The 20,472-nt window shown below is 46.9% G+C and overlaps 1 protein-coding gene across 10 annotated transcripts in view; it reads left to right on the top strand.

Annotated features, from left to right (window-relative positions):
* Positions 1 to 815: 815 nt before the first annotated feature.
* camta2 (calmodulin binding transcription activator 2) overlaps positions 816 to 20,472 on the top strand; it is a 35,132-nt gene continuing 15,475 nt past the window's right edge. For 2 of the 10 annotated variants that reach the window (XM_031584538.2, XM_031584531.1), the window contains exons 1-11: positions 817 to 1,117; positions 7,718 to 7,822; positions 7,999 to 8,090; positions 8,354 to 8,421; positions 8,677 to 8,812; positions 9,562 to 9,633; positions 10,536 to 10,686; positions 11,072 to 11,224; positions 11,723 to 14,070; positions 15,099 to 15,225; positions 19,023 to 19,157. In XM_031584538.2, the coding sequence (XP_031440398.1) occupies positions 7,792 to 7,822; positions 7,999 to 8,090; positions 8,354 to 8,421; positions 8,677 to 8,812; positions 9,562 to 9,633; positions 10,536 to 10,686; positions 11,072 to 11,224; positions 11,723 to 14,070; positions 15,099 to 15,225; positions 19,023 to 19,157 (3,313 nt within the window). In that variant the 5' untranslated portion in view covers positions 817 to 1,117; positions 7,718 to 7,791. The other 8 variants (XM_031584536.2, XM_012832427.3, XM_031584537.2 and 5 more) reach the window with 7 other exon arrangements.

Genomic DNA, 20,472 nt, shown 5'->3' with positions numbered 1-20,472 from the left:
GAGGACAATGTGTGCGCTCCATCCTGGATAGCCATACTGACCCCACGCCCTTCTGCCTCCCATGCCTCATGCTATGCAACAATCAGTTTTGTTTGCTTCAGGTCATTTTTTTTTTTGTCTTTCTGTTCTTTCATTTTTTTTATAAATAAACTGATATTTTCTCTAACAGAACTCGACCTCTTTTGTGTGTGTATCCACAGAAATGATGATTCATACATAGCAGTTTTTTTTTTTCATCAGTGATTAGGCTGCTTTGAAGATGTTGTGTAAGGACATGAGGTCTAAACCTATATTGTTTACAATTTCAGCCTTCTCGAAGAGTTGATCAAGAGTTGAAGGCTTGATTGCTATTAAATGTAATGCAGTATTAAAGCAATTCAGAGATTTCGAAATTTAGATCACCTAGTCAACATTTTTTTAAGGACTAAATATCTCTGACAGACTTGTCATATCCTCTTAAGGTACAGTTTAACGCTTCACCGATAGGTGGAGACATCGCGCGGTATACGCATAATTGATCTGTCACTCAGGACAAATTCTAAAGTACAAAATATTATTGCCCATCCTAGTTTGATGAGAATTGATATAAAAGTATGAAACCTCAGTGACGGTTGTTTAGTTCCATAGCTAATTGACTATTAATGCACAGGTCTAGACAATAGATATTCAGCTGTGGTTTAAATTTGTCATGATTTGTATTATGCTTTTAATATGATGTATTGCATTTAGCACTTTAACCACATTTCTAAAATGCTCAGGACTGTCCTGTGTCTACAAGTAACCTAGTGAGCTGCCTCTTACGCACTAGACTGCTACATCTTACGGTTTATTAATTAATTCAAAAAAAGATTATTCCAAGAATGTCCATCTATGCCTTCTTTTATTTATGTGACAATGGCTCTTGATCTGGTTCCTGCATGGCCTATTCTGTGCATCCTAGCTACGACTTGCGAAGCTCCCTCAAGACCAAAATCTCCTTCGCGGGATCACTCTTTCCCTTTTTGGCTTCTCTCTCTCTTTCTCTCTCACTCACTCTCACTCCCTGCTGTCACTCTCGCTTGTCTGCGCAATGACGTCAGTCTTCAGAAGAAGATGGCGGCGTTGGAGAAGGCGGAAGGTGAGGGAGGTTTCGAGCTGCTTCTCTATCATCTGCTTCAAAACCCTCCAGGGTTTCCCCCTTATTCTCATCCGATACTGATAACCAGGGGTCTGTTGTATATACCCTACTGTCTTGTCAGATGCTGTGTGTTACGTATTTGTGCTGTTAGTGGTGTCTGGGCTGGCTACATGTTTGAGAACACGTCTCGATGTGACTGCTAGCGACGGGACGGTGTTTCGATCATGTAACGTTAATGTAGATTATTAAACGACCGAGGCCTGCTTATTTGCATCGCAATTGCTTGCGAGGGGCGCGTAAGAGGACCACTTGGTGCTAGAGTTTGTTTATTTGTCCCGGGAGGTTGTTGTCTTGTATGTATTTCGGTTGTTAGCCGATATTATGGCTAGCTGATTAGCGAGGCAGGCTGCAGCCGGAGTGCTTAAAATGGTTTCTGTCGGTCCAGAACAGGGTGGAGGGAATCGATCCTTTCCCCACTGTAACTGGGGGCGAATCGCAAGGGCCGGTTACAAGACAAGGTTGCCGTTCGGTGACTCCTGCTTGGTGTTATCAAGAAGAATATGCTAAATGATGCTTGCCGAAACGATGTTTAATAAGGAACAGCAGCACCTGGGCGTCTCTCGTCAGAGGGAGTTTACGGATGCGCTGCTGGAAGCTGTCATCGTGTGAGTTCCAGCTCTCGAGTTCTCACTGCTAGTAAAAATGAGGAATCTTTGTCATTAACAGGGACATTTATTTGCTCGAGTAACTGGATATTCACAGGTACATTTGAGTTGAATCTGTAAAAGACAAATATGTCGCTTTTAGTGTCGTGGTTAATCAGCGCGGAATCTTAGTCAGGTGTTGTACAACATACTTGTTGATGTAAATACCTGTAAAATAACAAGATAGGCTATCGAGCAAATCAGTCGTGGTTATATCCTATATGACTAATACTATTTATTTAGTTAAAGTTAGATTTTCATTTGGAAATGGATAGCACCCGACTGCGACGAGGGAAGGGCAGCCTGATGCATTCATCTTCTCACGCCCGCTGCCATATGCCTTTACTAAGGATGGACAATTATCGATCACCTTATGTCACACACGGACAGTAGACCAGAGGATCAATATGGACTATCAACATGTCAGTTATTTATGCCGGCTAACCATAGCATCTACATTATAAAGGGTGTGTTGACATATACTTAAATACCCAACGATTGAGTTGTGTTTTGGTCTGGAACCGACCACGTTAACAAGTGGATTACTGTCACAGAGGCGGCCATATGAACGGGATTTGAGTGAGCACGGGGTAATTAGACGGACTGATGTTCTCTTGCTTGCGGCCGACTGCTAGAGTGTACTGGTGTATGGTACATTAGCTAATTAAGACACGACTCGGGGGTATAGTGTTAGGTGTGTGTGTGTGAGAGAGAATAGGTGTGTCAAAATCCTCACTGTAAAATGCTCCTTGGCTGAATATCCACACTTTATTTTTTTTCCTGTTTGCCAAATGTGTTAAGAATTAATTAAACACAATATAGACACGGAACACCATGGTACAGAACACCATGGTACTACACGTGTAGACCAATTAATTCACCGATTGAATGTATCATGTTCATCCAGCATTAACTATGTACCACACTTGTAGAGACAGATGTACACCAGGTTATTTTTGGTCCTCATTAAATATTAGCCACTTTAAGAGTGATCTTCATGAGTGTGAGAATGGCTCCACATTAAGAGTGATCTTCATGAGTGTGAGTGGCTCCACATTAATAGTGATATTCATGAGTGTGAGTGGCTCCACATTAAGAGTGATCTTCATGAGTGTAAGTGGCTCCACATTAAGAATGATCTTCATGAGTGTGAGAATGGCTCCACATTAATAGTGATCTTCATGAGTGTGAGAATGGTTCCACTTTAAGAGTGATCTTCATGAGTGTGAGCTCCAGCTCACTTTGCTCTGAGGTCCCTCTGTTTAGCTCTGACACAGAGAATGCGTATCCTTGTCACCCTTAAAGCGACTGTTTGTTTAAAGCCAAATACCACAGCAGTAGCAGTAGACGGTGTTCACATCTTTGTGTGTGTGTGTGTGTGTGTGTGTGTATATGTGTGAGAGAGAGACAGAGAGTGTGCGGGTGTGTGTGCGTGTGTGCGTGCGCGCATGAGAGAAAGAGTGTTTGTTTATAGGCCTACTGACATAATTGAGGTGCTCTTTACTCTCTCTTGGTGCTCTCTTGATGACATTGCATTGTAGTTAGTCTTAGAAGGTGTTTGAATTTCAATCCATAACAGCTAACTAAAAAGATGACAATGTATGGCACTTCTCTCCTGGTGTTTGGTGATGTGTACATCTGGACTAGTTTAGTGCACATTGGCACTCTTGGATCTCAAACAGCTCTCTGAACAGATAGCCGGAACTGTAGTCTCACTTGTTCTGAAGACAAACAGCAGTCCACACAACAGAGAGCTCTAAAGCCTGGCTCAGACGCAAAAAACGGAGAACAGAGAATTATAGTCTTGAGCATTACAGAACCGACCACGAGGATTCAGTCATGAATATGACAGAAACGAGAGCAAGGGCCTCTGCCCCTGAATTTATGAAGCTTGAAAAAAAATTAAATAAAAATCTTGTCTTCATTTTTTCCCGGAAAAATATGGTCACACCTGTTTGAAAAAGGCACCAGTACCATCTTGATGTAGAAGAGGCAGAGGCTAGTATTTCATCTTTGGAGAGGATGTACGTGGTTTCTGTATGTAGGGTATGTCTGCATACAGAATTAGCAAGTGGGCAAACAAGCAACAACTGTGTACAAATATTGATTCTTTGCCAGTGACCGTTTTCTCATGAAGCATGCTGGTATATAATTGAAGACCCTTCTTGCTGGGAGAGGCAAGTGAATGTATACACACAGCCACATAATGCAGCCTTGGGCTCACTTTGAGAAATGTGTGAAAGCTAAGGTAACTGTGGCAACCTGCTGGGATGTGAGTTTCTGCAGAAGATTGACAGGCACTGACTGTGTTGCCATGGTAGCGCTTGTGGTGATGGAGAAAGTGTGGAACAAAGGAGTGAAGGGAAGTTGTGGACAGACAGGATACTGCCCCCCCCCCCCCCCCCCCCCCTCTCCATTTGACTCAGCTGAAGAAATTGCTCTGGGAAGTATTTATCTCTCCCTCCCATTCTTTCTCTTGCTCTCTCATTTCATTCCCCTTCTCTCTTCTCTCTTCTCTTCCTTGTTATAGAGGAATGGTGTAGTGTGTGTGTGTGTGTGTGTGTGTGTGTGCGCATGTACGCTTACTTCCGATTTGCCTAGCCTGAGATTGGTTGTTTGAATGACAGGATGTTTGTGTTTACATTGTTGCTGTATTTGTGTAAACATGCGAGAGATGCCGCCAGCAGAAACAGGAGCTGCGGCTGATCGGGGCAGAAAAAGGGGAGCCAGCATCTGCTCACTGTCACCCTGTGATGGGCATCTCATGGCTCGCTCGCTCTCTCACTCACTCGCTCTCTCACTCACTCGCGCTCTCTCTCTCTCTCTCTCTCTCCCACTCTCTCACTCTCTCTCACACACTCACTCTTTCTCTCTCTCTCTCTCTCTCTCTCTCTCTCTCTCTCCCACACTCTCTCACTCTCTCTCACACACTCACTCTTTCTCTCTCTCTCTCACACACTCACTCTCTCTCACACACTCACTCTTTCTCTCTCACTCGCTCTCACACACTCACTCTTTCTCTCTCTTTCTCTCTCTCTCTCTCTCTCTCTCTCTCTCTCTCTCTCTTTCTCTCTGTGTGAGTGTAAAAGGTCTTGGTCTCAGTTGGGACTAGGTTTACTGTATTAGTATAAGGCAGGGATTTGGGGCCTTTTTGAGGAATAATTTTGGCGATATTAATGGCGAAGTAATGTTGCAAAGGCTTTTTTCTTGTTGTTGTTGGTTTTTTTACATTTTTGAGTGATGTTACGACCCAAACCACAGAACTACATAGTGTAAGCCTGGATGGGAAGTGGGAATGACTGGTGTGGTGATCTGTCCTTCACTTGACCATATTCCACCAAAATTAATATGAAGACGATGCCAAAATAATTGCTCATAAAAGCATGCTTCAAAAACTGGCAAATTGTTGCATACTGTTGCATTGACTCTCAAAGCCTCTTTGACCCTAATATGAAGAAGAACCTTTACATTTCTACTTGGGACGTGGAGGTCTGTGTAGAGTCTTATCCTTTGGATCATTCGTCTGTGTTCATCCTGGGATTGTTTCCCCCCCAGTAATGACTGTTTTAAATGAGGCAAATGTGTTTTCTTGTTAAGGGCTAAGTTTCGGGTGCCATTTACCCAGTTAGTAACATCACAGTTACTTCGCTACAACTGTTAACTTGCAAAACCTGGTATGATTTTTTTTCTGTTGCCATAGTAACAGTGGTTGCTATGCCAAAGATACAATTCAGCTGGTGATTCAGAGATGGCTGAGTGGACATGTGCTGAATGTAGCTGTGCTGAGCTGTGCTGAGTTGTAGCTGTGCTGAGTATAGCCGTGCTGAGAATAGCTGTGCTGAGCTGTAGCTGTGCTGAGCTGTAGCTGTGCTGAGTATAGCCGTGCTGAGAATAGCTGTGCTGAGCTGTAGCTGTGCTGAGCTGTAGCTGTGCTGAGCAGTACACAGTCTCACCTATGGAATTTAACAGTTTAAATTGATACAAAAAGAGTCAGAGTGTTGAAGAGGACCAATTTGTGGCTACTCTGGAAGAACGTACACACGCACACACGCGCACACAAGCGTGCACATGCTTACACATACACCCAAAGGAACACAGTGAAATCCCTATGAGAGTGTTGTAATTACGTACACTTACATACGCACACACACACAAAGGAACACACTGAAGTATCAGAGTGTTGTAATTTGCCTCTTAAGTCCATGTAAACAAAAAATCAGTGTATCTACCCACGCTCACGCTGTAGGTTAACGGATGATTTGATGTGATTAGGAAGAGATTTGGTAGACAGTGATGTTATGGTTATAGGGCCAATGATTTTCCGTTTCAAAAAAATGCATTTTCCGTTTCACATTTGGTGAATTCCGTTTTTTTTCCGTTTCAGCTCATTTTGTTCACCCTGAGGTAGATTGATGGCTTAAAATGACTGAATAATATGTGCCCTTCTTAGATTGTTGTTTGCCAGCCATCAACAGAACAGAAGACTAAACATTTTTTGTTTTAAATGCGATTGGGAAGACGAGCCTGTGAATGTGACTGAATGTGGCTTTAGCGGAGATCTGTGGGTCAACCGTTGAAAAGGGGGGCGTGGCCGGAGCAGAGTTCAGCGCAGACGTGACATTTTCTCAGTGGGTTTGTTCTTTAATTAATGTTTGTTCATCGTTGCAATCGTTGTTGTGTTTATTTGAAATAAATATAGCCTTGCAGCCCAAAATACAGGGGAATTTGGGCGATTTGTATGCACAAAATGATATTTCCGTTTCAAAGTTGCAATTCCGTTTCAAAGTGTTCATTCCGCGAATTCCGTCCGTTTTCCGTTATCGGGGAAAATCATTGGCCCTATGGTTACATAACTGGGACACCCCCTCATGCTGGTAGTCCGAAGGGGGCTCCTTCAAAACACTGACACTCATGCTCACACACACACACACACCACTCTACTTGTTCGCTTGACTTTATCCATGTCCCTATCTCCCTGTTTGACTTGCAAATAAGGTATAGTGCAGGGAGAGATCTTCAGCTGAAGTTACTTATAAACACACACACACACACACACACACACACACACACACACACAGTGGTCATCTGAATCCACGATGCAAAGAAAGAAGATGCTTTCTACTTTGAGATCGAGTGTGTGTGTGGGGGGGGGGGGGGCTGTGGGAGTGTGTGTGTGACTGAGTGAGTATGAGAGTTTCTGTGTGTGTGTTTGTGTGTGTGCGCGCGCTTGGGAGATAGCATGTACGCTTCAGAGGTAGTTGACTCTTCAGAGATCACACTCTCACTTCACACACACACATTTGAAAGAGACCTCTCCTGTGTCTCGTCTTTACGTGAGAGAATCCCCCCTCTCATTTCCCTTTTCCTTTTTCATGCCTCATTCCTCTCTCTGTCTCTTCATCCCTCTCTCTTTCATCTCCTGCACTCTTCTCTCTTCTCTCCCCTGTCTGTATCTCTCTCTTTTTTCTTTCTCTCTCTCACACATGAAGAACTGGAAGAGGATGCAGGAAGATTCTACACCCACTCCTGTGGTATCTAGGCAACAGAGCTATAGAGGAATGAGCTTCCTAGTCATCATCATTACAAAAAGTGTGTGTGTGTGTGTGTGGGTAGGTAGGTAGGTAGGTAGGTAGGTGTGGACACCCATCCCCCATATGTAGTGAAGCCGTGATGGGTAGCGTTGTATGTATTTTACTTCTGCCTCTGTTGCACAGGATGTCTGTGACAATCCAGATGCTTCTTTTATCAGTGTTAACCTTTGATCATTGTGTGTCTGAATTCTATACAAACATATAGGGTGAGTGTGTGTGTGTTTTTTCACTACAGTCAAATTGGTCTGTCTGTATGTACTGACACTGTGTGTGTGTGTGTGTGTGTGTGTGTGTGTGTGTTTCAGTGTGCCAGCTCAGGCTGCAGCCTGTGCGTGTGTGAGCGCGCCCTGCTGAGTGGAGGTAGAGTGCCACCCTCACCATGAACAACAAGGAGAGCACCACCGAGTCTGGTACGTCGCACTCTGATGACATCACACACATCCCCCCCACCTTAGCAACACGCATCTGCTCCCCAGCAAATGAGGAAACAGGGGCTCTGCACTGTTTGAAATCATCAATAACTGTGTCTGTGTCTGTGTCTGTGTCTGTGTCTGTGTGTGTGTGTGTGTGTGTGTATGTGTCATAGAGATGAAGGTGTTTCTGCCCAACAAGTTGCTTGAGTGTTTACCCCGCACAACCAGCCTGCCCAAAGAACGACTGCGCTGGAACACAAACGAGGTGAGAGAGAGAGAAGAAGAAGAAGAAGGATAGATCTGTCCAGTGGTGCTCAGCCTAACTGTGTGTATTTATAAACTTCACAATCACATATACACACCTGTGCTAACAGGGTACTTAAATGTGGTGAACATTGGTAGTGTTGGGCTCTCTTGTGTGTGTCATTGGTATTTTCTGATCTATCATAGAAATCATCATATCAGGCTTTACAACTACATAATAACACCAGAAATGTGTTTGTGTGTGTGTGTGTGTGTGTGTTTCAGGAAATTGCATCGTATCTGATATCCTTTGACAGACATGAAGAATGGCTTTCTTGTACGCTGAAGACAAGGCGAGTCAAACACACATTCCTCTTGCTTGCAGACACATTGTCTATGAATGACGGGTGTGTTTATGTGTCCATCTGGGCATATTGATGTATGAATGAGTGCAAGGAAGCGTTTTTGACAATGTTTGTGACGGCGAGTAAGCTTTGTTGTTAGCTAGACTTCGTGATGAGATGACGAAATCTTGCTGTAGTGTCCAAATCCACATGAATCTAATCGCACCTCTCTGTGTATCCACGGTGGCGACCTTTGACCTGCAGGCCACAGAATGGCTCCATCATTTTGTACAACCGGAAGAAGGTGAAGTACCGGAAAGATGGGTACTGCTGGAAGAAGAGGAAGGATGGGAAGACAACACGAGAGGATCACATGAAGCTGAAGGTGCAGGGCATAGAGGTGAGTCTCTCTCTCTATCTCTCTCTCTCCCTCTCTCTCCCCCCCTCTCTCTCTCTCTCTCTCTCTCTTTCGTTCTCTCTCTGTCTTTCCCTCGCTCTTGCTCTCTCTTTCTCTCTCTCGCTCTCTCTCTCGCTCTCCCACTCTGTCTTCTTTTTCTGTGACTCACTCACTCTCTCTCTCTCTCTCTCTCTCTCTCTCTCCCTCTCTCCCTCCCCCTCCCCCAATCTGTCTTGTTTTTCTGTCTCTCCCCCAATCTGTCTTGTTTTTCTGTCTCTCCCCCACACACACACACACACACACACTCACTCACACACACACTCACACTCTGTCTCTCTCACTCACACACACACTCACTCTTTCTCTCTCTCTCTGTCTCTCCCACTCTGTCTTGTGTTTCTGTGTCTCACACACACACCCACACACACACCCACTCTCTCACACACACACACACACAAGAGATGCCCTTTAGAACGTTAGTGCCATCTGCAGGTTAATATGCACATGCACTTGTGCACTTAAAACTTATCACACACAACATAGCACACACTCACACACATGTACCCGCACAGATATTTTAGATGATTCCATATAAATGAGAGACATCAGGGTACTCGGTACACGCACGCACACACACATGCACACACACACACACACACACACAGCACACACACAGCACACACAGTGTTCTGAAGTCTAGTATGCCCTGATGCAGTCCTTCCCCTGACCACCTCTCTGCTGTTCTCCTGCAGTGTCTGTATGGTTGTTATGTCCATTCCTCCGTCGTCCCAACATTCCATAGGAGGTGCTATTGGCTGCTGCAGGTGAGAGCGCACACACACACACACGCACACACACACACACACACAATCTTAGGCAGCTCACCAGCCAGACTACGAGGAATGCTAGGGCCCAAAATGATGCATGCTTTTTGTAGCTAGAGTTAAACCTATGTGGTGAGAGTAATATTTATTCAGCAGTACCAACTTGTTACCTGACACCTGTAGATATTTGATATTAAATGATCTGTAAAAATGGTGGGATATATATCTCATTGACAATACTTACAATAACACACCCGGCCCTTGTAATGGCCAACGCACACCGGCTAGCTAGAGCGAGTACACTTGTCACGATAGCTTTTCAGCAGGGATTATGATAAGCCTACTCAGTGAAGTACCGTGACCATAGAAAATGTGTTTTGCTCTGATCACTTGAAGGCGTGGTTAGTAAGCTTGTTTAGTGACACACACCAAGAAGAACAGAAGGATTCCCTGGCCAGTAACTAATGGTGAGCTCACCAGATGGCCAGAATAGAGAGAGTAGATCAGTAGGATAAAGTTGCACTTCATGACACAAGGAAACAATTGATTTCAAATGGTGTTTAATGTTTCCAAGAAGTTTCACAATGCATAAGTTTGGAATTCAGATACTAATTGGAATAAACGGTTTTGGGGAAATAAATAACTTCTTTTTCACTGGTCTAAATCTCCTTGTGTGAAAATAGCTGACTATTAAATGGAAAATTTGCAATGCAATCCTTTATAGAAATACTATCGAGTGTTTGCACTTTATTCTTAATGGTGTTTCAGCACTGACTGTGTGTGGAGGAAGACAATGTAAATAAAGCCTGGGGAGTCAAATTTCCTTTCAGTAACCAATATCGTGTGTGTGTGTGTGTGTGTGTGTGTGTGTGTGTGTGTGTGTGTGTGTGTGTTAAATGCAGAACCCAGATATCGTGCTTGTGCATTACCTGAATGTTCCGTCCCTGGAGGATTGTGGGAAGGCGTGCCGACCGTTGCTATGCGCAGTTGCCGACCGGCGTGATAATCTGCGCTGGAGCCGTGACGAGCTGCTGTCCCAACTCAGGCCCATGTGTGAGTAGCCAATCGGATCTCAATCCCCAACTATCTGCACCCAATCACAACAGGTCATACCATGTTCCCAACATCATTCATCCTATCAGAGAGTAGAATTTCTGACCCTCATCCAATCAGAATCTTTTAAACAAATATCAGAGTTATTTCACATCAACGTTACCAGATAGTGATAATTTCGTTGTGCATTAGCCATTGCTGCTCATCGATCGTCAGTGAGAACCTTAAAGCACAACACAGATTTGCAGTAGTCCTGTGGTAAGAGCTGCCATTGAACTGTGGTGCGTGTGTGTGTGTGCGTGTGTGTGTGCGTGTGCGTGTGCGTGTGCGTGTGCGTGTGCGTGTGCGTGTGCGTGTGCGTGTGTGTGTGTGTGTGTGTGTGCAGTCCACAGCATCAAGTGGTCGTGTGGCAGTGGTGCCAATGGCACGGGCACGGGGGCAGAGTTGAGCATCGAGCAGCTGGTGCAGCAGATTCTGGACTCCCAGCAGACCAAACCCCAGCCCCGCACACACACCTGCCTGTGCAGCCCCGCACTGGGTAACGCACACACGCGCTCACACACACCCACGCTCACACCCACGCTCAAACACACACACACACACACACACACACACACACACACACACACGCTCACACACAACCAAACCCCAGCCCCGCACACACACCTGCCTGTGCAGCCCCGCACTGGGTAACACACTCACACTCACACTCACCCACAGACACATGCTCACACACACACACACACACACGCTCACACACAACCAATCCCCAGCCCCGCATTGGGTAACACACACACACACACATACGCATACGCACACACGTACGCACATACGCGCTCACACACACGCGTTCACACACAACCAATCCCCAGCCCTGCACTGGGTAACACACACACACACACAGACACACTTACTGAAGTAATAATAACTAGCAGTGAATACAAACAAAAGTGAAGTTAATTCTACTGGTGAAACTAACCCTAAAAAGAAACCATGAAAGATAACATCCTTTTCTGTGTCTCCCCCTCACCGTCAGCCTCTGTGGGAGGTAACATTCCTCACCGCTGCAACAGCACGAAGCACCGCATCATTTCCCCCAAGCTCCCGGCGCGCCCCTCCCCTTACCCCGCCCTCACAGAGGTGCAGAACCTGGCCGGTGAGAACACAGGGGGCGTGGCCGGCCGTGAAACAGGGTTGGGGGGCGAAGCCTCCGTGACCTCGGAGAGAAAGCCGACACCCGGCAGACCAGGGGGCGTGGCCAGCCCGGCTGGAACCCAGGACAACAGGGCGGTGGCCTCCCCGAGCTCCGCCTCTTCTTCTTCTTCTTCTTCCTCGAGCCCGCCCCAGACGCACCGCGCCACGACTACAGTCGCCCTCAGCAATGCCAACAGTTTCTACGGTGAGCAGCGGGCACGGGGCCTGGCGACTGTTGCGCTCCCACAGAATGCAATGATCGTCATGACGACAGCACCCCTCCCCGGGAAAAGTGGAGGCAGCGGCGGCAACGGAGCGGAGGAGCCTCAGGGTGAATGTGTGACATCACACCTGTCGCTCACATCTACCGGCCGCCTGGTGCTCTCACCTGTCCCCCCCAAACCAGACACACCCTCCCCGCCGACCGTTGCCGCTGGCAACCCGGCCAGTCCTGTGCCACCCGCGACTGCCCCAGCCCCGCACACCGTTGCCTCGACGCCTGGGGTCGCCACCCTCTCTCTGACGCTTCTCCCTAGCCCTGTGATTGGAGGGCTCTTGCTGACGGACCGCCTCATGCCTGACGCCCCCGCACCTCTCCTCCAACCTCCACCTCCCTCTTCCTCCTCCTCCTCCTCTTCTTCCTCATCCTCATCCCCCTCACCCTCTCTCCTCCCTCCTCCCTCCCCTCCTGCTCTCGTCTGCTCTCCTCCCGCCGTCCCACTCAGCTTCGACCCTGACTCCTTCCTCAACAGCCCCAAGCAGGGGCAAACTTACGGGGGACCTGCCCCCACCTCCGCCTCCTCCCCCTCCCCCTCCACCTCTCCTCAGCCCCCATCCCTCGCTCTCTCACTCTCTCCCTCCTCCCCACCCTCCTCTCTATCATCCCTCTCTTCGGATACCGAAAGGAAGAGCGGGGACAGGGAAGCACACCCCCTCGTTACCTCATCAGTGTCCTCTTCATCCTCCTCTTCGTCCTCTTCTCTTTCTCCTCCTCTGTCTCTCACGCTCTCTCCATCCCGCTCAGCCCCTTCACTCCTGCCGCTGTCACTCGAAGCTTCACTCGGTTTGGATTCGCTGACGCGGCCCTTAAGCCCCGCCCCAGACTCCCAGCAGCCTCCGCCTAAACTCAGCTTGATTCGCCGGAGCTCTTCTCCTGAGCCTCTCGAGCTGTCGCCACGACAACCGTCCTCCGGAGACAGCCAGATGCTGCTGATTGGACAGGAGCTCCATTGCTCCACCAATCAGTTGACACCTCACCAGAAGCCCAATGCCCAGCTTGTGCCCAATCATCAAAAGCCTAACCAGCTGTCAGCCAACCAGATTTCAGCTCTCCAACAATCAAACCACCAACTCAGCCATCTATCCACCAATCAGCTCCAAAGCACCCAGCTGTCAACCAATCAGCTTTCACCTAAGCAGACACTGACCAATCAGGTGCAGGCAGAGCGGGAAAGACAGGCTCAGGCACAGCTGCTGTTGCTGCAGCAACAGGAGCACAGCCAGCATCCCATCCTCCTAACAACACAAGCGACACACGCTCTCACACACGCTCTCACACACACTCTCACACACACCTTCACCCACTCCTTCACACCCTCTCTCCCTCAGCCCTCCGTAGTTTGCCAGGACGCGCACCGGGCGCCCCTCTCTATGCCCGCCACCCACACACACATTCACACCCTCTCGCCGGTGGTGTTCCCGCCACAGCCGTCGGCGGTGACTGGGCGCGGCAACGCCGACCTGAGTGTGCGCGTGAAAGAAGAGCAGTCGTCGCCCCTGTCCCGCCCCCTGGGCGGCGGCGGCGGCGACTTCGAGAGCGAGGAGACGCCCATGGACACCCACGTGGCCCCCTCCTCTCCCCCCACCGAGCACATACACCCCCATGCGCACCCGCAGGCGGTGGAGGCCGAGCTCTCCTTCGACAGCGCTTTCCCCGACCTCTCGGAGCTGATCACCGCGGAGACGGCCAGCGGCTGCGGTGTCGGAGTTTCCGTGGCGACGTTGGTGTCGGGTGTTGCGGGGGCCGCCGGACTGGAGGTGTTCCCGGAGCGCTACGTGGTCCCCCCGCAGCCGTCGCCATCCTCGGCCTTCATCCCCTTCCCCGCTCACGCCGCCACGGTCGGCCCCGGGGGAGAGCACGGCCGCCCAGCCAACATCACCGACTTCAGCCCCGAATGGTCCTACCCAGAGGTGAGCGAAGGAGGGAGAAAGAAAGAAAGAAAGAAAGAGAGGAAACAGATCAGGAATGTGGGATGAGAGGGATGGATTGCGAAAAAAAACATGCAACAGGCAAGCAACTCGACAGCCCAGAGAGAGGAAAAAGGAAAAGGACACAGTGTAGAGGGGATAGAGAGAGGGACACAGTGGAGTGAGGAGAGGGGGAGAGAGAGGGACACAGTGGAGAGAGGAGAGAGAGAGAGGGACACAGTGGAGAGAGGGAGAGAGGGACACAGTGGAGAGAGGGACACAGTGGAGAGAGGAGAGAGAGGGACACAGTGGAGAGAGGAGAGAGAGGGACACAGTGGAGTGAGGAGAGGGGGAGAGAGACAGTGGAGAGAGGAGAGAGAGGGACACAGTGGAGAGAGGAGAGAGAGGGACACAGTGGAGAGAGGAGAGAGAGAGAGGGACACAGTGGAGACAGGAGAGAGAGGGACACAGTGGAGTGAGGAGAGGGGAGAGAGGGACACAGTGGAGAAGGGAGAGAGAGAGGGACACAGCGGAGAGAGGAGAGTGAGGGACACAGTGGAGAGAGGAGAGAGAGAGAGGGACACAGTGGAGAGAGGAGAGAGAGAGAGGGACACAGTGGAGAGGAGAGGGGGAGAGAGGAGAGAGAGGGACACAAGAGAGAGAGGGACACAAGAGAGAGGAGAGGGACACAGTGGAGAGAGAGAGAGGGACACAGTGGAGAGAGTAGAGAGAGAGAGGGACACAGTGGAGAGGAGAGGGGGAGAGAGGAGAGAGAGGGACACAGTGGAGTGGGGGAGAGAGGGACACAGTGGAGAGAGGAGAGAGGGACAGTGGAGAGAGGAGAGGGGAGAGAGAGGGACACAGTGGAGAGGGGAGAAGGACAATTAAACAACATTAAAAAAGATGAAATAAGATGCTTACTTACACGAAGATCACAAAACAATATGCCAGAGTAGTTTGTAGATGACTTGAAATGATGCCGTTATTCATTTTAGAAAATAGCAACAATAATTGTGTGTGTGTTTGTTTAGGGTGGTGTGAAGGTGCTGATTACAGGCCCATGGACTGAAGGCCGCGGCCGCTACCTGTGTGTGTTTGACCAGACCACCGTACCTGCCTCACTGATCCAGCCTGGGGTGCTGCGCTGCTACTGCCCAGGTATACACACACACACACACACACACACACACACACACACACACACACACACACACACACACCATCAGTCAAAGTCTTTGTGTCTCTTACACAGACACACACCTACTAACTCACTTGCGCAACACCCGTGTACACACACACACAGAGTATGATGAAACCACGTGTAAGCTTCTCCATAGTACATTATTTCCTGAGTGCCAGTCCTCCTCTCACATGTGTTGAAGGTGTCTAATGTAAATGAGGAGTCATGTATTTGGCACGTTTATTTCCGTCACTAAAAAGCATTTGCTTTTCCGATGTGTCTACTGTGTTATCATGTATGAAAATGGCCACTCTGTCAATCTCACAGTAAATATAACTAGATGGGAATTTAAAATAATCTTGCCTAGGGTTGCAAAGGGGCTAAACATTTTCGGAAACTTTCCATGGGAAGTAAAGCTCGGGAATTTTGGAAATGTTTAAAAAAAAAATGTTTTGCAAAAGTTAGCCTATAACAGGGAACTTCAATGTAGTTGAAAACAAGGCAAGCCTAGCTCAGCTGGACCATGGATGCAGCTAGTTGGGAACATTGTCTGCCAGAAACGTAAACCTATGACTTGCAAGTTGGGCGACTTATCGAAAATAAATGTAATTACTGCAAATTAAAAGCTTAACTAAATGCTTTCATTTTACATTTCGAATGGGAAAAAAAAAATGTTGGGGTGGGGGGGGATTTCATAGGGAATACATTTATTTTATTCAACATTCACGTTTTTGTTGTTCAATGAAAGATCCATTAAAGTTCTACTCACAAATGGATTAAGTCAAAAATGTCATTTTTAAAATGTGTATTAGAAATGTTTGCAAGCATGTCTGCTTATGACAAAAGAAAATGTTGTTTTGTCATATATATGACAAGGTAAATACAGTTAGTATAAATTACCCCCAAATTTCCCATATATTCCCGTTAATTCCCATGGAAAGTTTCCAACTTTGAATATTCCTGGAATTTTGCAACCCTTTTGTTAAAACAACAGTTTGCAAGAATTTGCCGTTTTTTGGGGCAACTTGTTTCAAAATACAAGTTGATGGTCACGTTAAGGATATACATTTCGTTAAAAATCGTTTCCACAAGCCGCCAAGGCAATGCACTCTGTAGTTGTGTGATCCCTGTGAAAAATGGAAGAACATGCACTCGCTCTGGCTCTCTCCCTCTCCTGGGCTACATTTTTGTACAGACAGACAGACAGACAGACAGACAGACAGACAGACAGACAGACAGACAGACAGACAGACAGACAGACAGACAGACAGACAGACAGACAGACAGACAGACAGACAGACAGACAGACAGACAGACAGGTTTCGGTATTATTTATGTATTTACCATATACATGTATGTAGAGCAAATAAAGCTGCCAGGTTGTGGTAGTATGAAGCTCAAGGGAAAGCGACCAGTTGTCACTGTAATGTACCCTTATGTCCACTAGGGAGCAGTGAAGCACCACTGTTCCTGTTAGCTGTTCCTGTTAGCCCTTCTCCACTTATCTGTGTTCCTCGCAATGGTGGGATAAGAAAAACTCCAGCATGGCTCCATGCGCATTCAGTTACATGCTAACTTGCCACCAGGGGGAGCACCTGTAATTTCCCCTGAGGTTAAAGCAGTGGTTCTCAAACTTTTTCTGTCATTCCCCATTTTGAACAAGGGGGCCTTTTCAAGCCTTACCTGTCCCTCATCGCTCCCTTAAAATGGTAGGCCAAGCTTAAAATGGTCAATTATTGAAATAACCACAAGTAATAACAAATAGCATCTTATTTAGGTCAGCAAATGTTTCAGCATGTTTCATGTTGTAGTGTATTGTTGTTATGGACACGCACACATGGACGGATTATGAAACCATGGGTCAGGACGTGTAACAAAATACACCGCTTCCAACCACAAATAAGAGATACATTTAAGCCACCTCCTGATATTAACAAATACAAAGTCTAAAAACAATTGACAGCAAGCAAAGTTAATAACAGCGACTTCACGCAGAGGAACTGGTTTAGGGCCCCCCTGAGCTCATGGGCCCTTGGGCCTGGGCCAGGTAGGCCCGTTCGGTAATCCATCCCTGCACGCACACAGTATTGCATTTCTTTCTCTTGACGGACTTTTACTTTGACATCATACTCGTCTCGTGGATAGGGAACAACTGTGACAGTTAGTAACGTACATATCTAGTAAGGCTCTCACACTGTGATAAATATGTTTAAGTGACCTATGTTTAATTTCTATCAACTGTGTTAGTTCGTTGAAACGTAAAATGTAATTATTATTCATTTATCTAGATACGTTACGTTCTAATATGTGACCGTTAGCACATTCATAACTCCGTTGGTGGCTAACGTTATCCACTTATTAGCCAGCTGTGCTGTAATCTGCTGTTGCTCTGATTCTTGGGGTCTGTTCGAATAGGCTTAAAATGCTCCCTTCCTTCCTTCATTCCTCCCTAGTAAGAGAGCAAGTACTGTTCGAAATGTCTTAAACCTTCTCTTCCGCTTTAGTAAGATACCTTGAAATATGTTGTCGCTACACGATGGTAGTCCTTTGGGGGATCGTAGTCCCTCACATTGCGCATGCTCAGACACAAACGGTTTACGGCATAAGGCTCAACATCAACATCAACATATCTGGCTTGTCTTAACGCATAATGTAGGTTTATTTAACGTAATATTTAATAATGTTGTAAACGGTTTAAACGTCAACATATGGGGCTTGTCTTAACGCATAATGTGGGTATATTTAATGTTATATTTAATTATGTTGTAAACGGCTAACAGCATAAGGCTCTACGTCAACATATGAAACGAAACTGGGGAGAGACTTTTTGATCCTCCACCTCATCTGTTTTGTCCACTGTGACATCTTCTTTGTTTTTAAATAAATGGTCATGTTTTCAAAAAACTGGCTTTCGTCGCTTTTCTCCATGATTGAAAACGGATCTGTCGTTGTGACGCATGCGCGCGCGGCTTCGCTGTCGACAGTGTCGCAAAATGACGCATGCGCAATGTGAGGGACTACGATCCCCCAAAGGACTACCATCGTGTAGCGACATATGTCACATAACGGTCATTTTTCAAGAGAGCATCTGAGCTGCCTTGCTCTCTTATGGCGGCAGGTATTACCCATAACTCTCTGCGCCATTCCCTAACCGGAGACAAATTTTAAAAAAGATGGCGGATGAAATCGTCGAAGTTCCACAAAAGTATTCACCGATGTACGTTTCTTTGCTTCTTTGCAAGTTAGGCTGACTGTTGAACTGACTGTCAACACACTGGACGTGTAAAACACGTAGCGAGAACAGTACACAGCCCTAACTAAACTAAACTTAAGTTTTTTTTTTTAATTGTCCCGCTGCAATTAATACGCCGACGTCAATCAAAATCTATTGTCTATAAAGGAAAGCATTGCCCCACACTTTGAGAAACGCTGGGTTAAAGAGTGTACCCAAGTACATATTTTCCCCTAAAGCTGCAGTCATTATTTGTTTATGTGAGATACAGATGTAACCTTTGTCCTGCCAGTCAACTGTTTGGCCAGACAATGTCTTCATCAGGATATACTTTAAATGCACTGAAAGTTATCCATGCATGTGTTACCTCTGGCAGGTCACCTCTGAGTATATTGAAAATGCCAAATCAGGACTAAAAGGTGATGATCGTATAACTGAAACTGGTTAATGCACTGATGAACTTACTTACTATGAATGTATAAATAATTAATAGTGTTTTTGTGTGTGTGTGTGCGCGTGCGTGTGTGTGTGCGTGCGCTGTAGCCCATGAGGCTGGGCTGGTGGCCCTGCACGTGCTGGAAGACTCCGGGGCCGTCTCCTCTTCTGTGCTGTTTGAGTACCGCGCCAGAAACGCATCATCACTGCCCAGCTCTCAACTTGACTGGCTCTCCCTGGACGGTGAGTGCCATATACACACTCAGACAGACACACAGACAGACACACAGACAGACACACAGACACACAGACAGACACACAGACAGACACACAGACAGACACACAGACAGACACACAGGCACACGTACATACAGTCCCTAACTCAAAGTATAAAAACATGCATTACTTAAGTCAGTGCTTAAAAACTCCCATACACACTCAAACTCACACACACACACACACACACACACACACGCGCCCACGCATGCACATAAACTACAACTTGACACCACTTTGCTGTCACACATGCTCACGTGTTATGGCCCAACTAACAAAGCAGCACAACTAGTGTCTTCAGCTGTGATTCCAGTGTGACTGCTCAAGCAGCACAGCTACTGTCTTTAGCTGTGATTCCACTGTGACTGCTCAAGCAGCACAGCTACTGTCTTTAGCTGTGATTCCACTGTGACTGCTCAAGCAGCACAGCTACTGTCTTTAGCTGTGATTCCACTGTGACTGCTCAAGCAGCACAGCTACTGTCTTTAGCTGTGATTCCACAGTGACTGCTCAAGTGAGTGAAGGCTCTCTTGAGAGTGTTTCACTACAGTAACATCTAGACTGAGAATTACAGAAGAGAGAAAAGATATGTAGATACTTATATTTCTCTTTCATCAGCCTTGACTCTCAGAGTGTGTGTGTCTGTGTCTGTGTGACAAACATTGTGTATGGCAGACAAACCCTAATGCAGTTACAGCTCTGCAGGTCCATAGTGGCGACGTCTAGGCTTAGCAAAACTAAGGTGTAATGCACACATGCATGTATGCACGCACACACATACGCAAACATACACACACACACACACACACACACACACACACACACACACACACACACATGCATGTATGCACACACATAGACAGACACACACACACACACACACATGCATGTATGCACACAAATAGACACACACACACACACACACACACACACACACGCATGTATACACACACACAGACCGGCACAAACAGGTTGCCTAGAGTGTTGGCAGTTGCTGGCTTTGGTTAATTAGCAAGGCCCTCAACACTTAAGGGGAGTCAATACTGCCAACAGCTACTGAACTACACACACACAGATGCATAAATACACAAGTATTGCTTGTTTGTGTGTGTACGATTCCAGGACACATTTACTGATCAGATGTGCGTCTAAAGAAGTGTGTGTGTGTGTGTGTTTGGGTGGACAAGGGTTTAAATTTGAGGCCTTGTGAGAGAAAAAACATAGGCTACACAGATTTAACTTAACTGTCTTTAGCTTAACTGTCAAAATGAATGACCCTTGG

The sequence above is a fragment of the Clupea harengus genome, chromosome 18, assembly GCF_900700415.2.
Source record: "Clupea harengus chromosome 18, Ch_v2.0.2, whole genome shotgun sequence".
NCBI lineage: Eukaryota > Metazoa > Chordata > Actinopteri > Clupeiformes > Clupeidae > Clupea > Clupea harengus.
The sequence above is the reverse complement of the archived record's forward strand: the minus strand, read 5'-3'. Positions and strand labels throughout refer to the sequence as shown.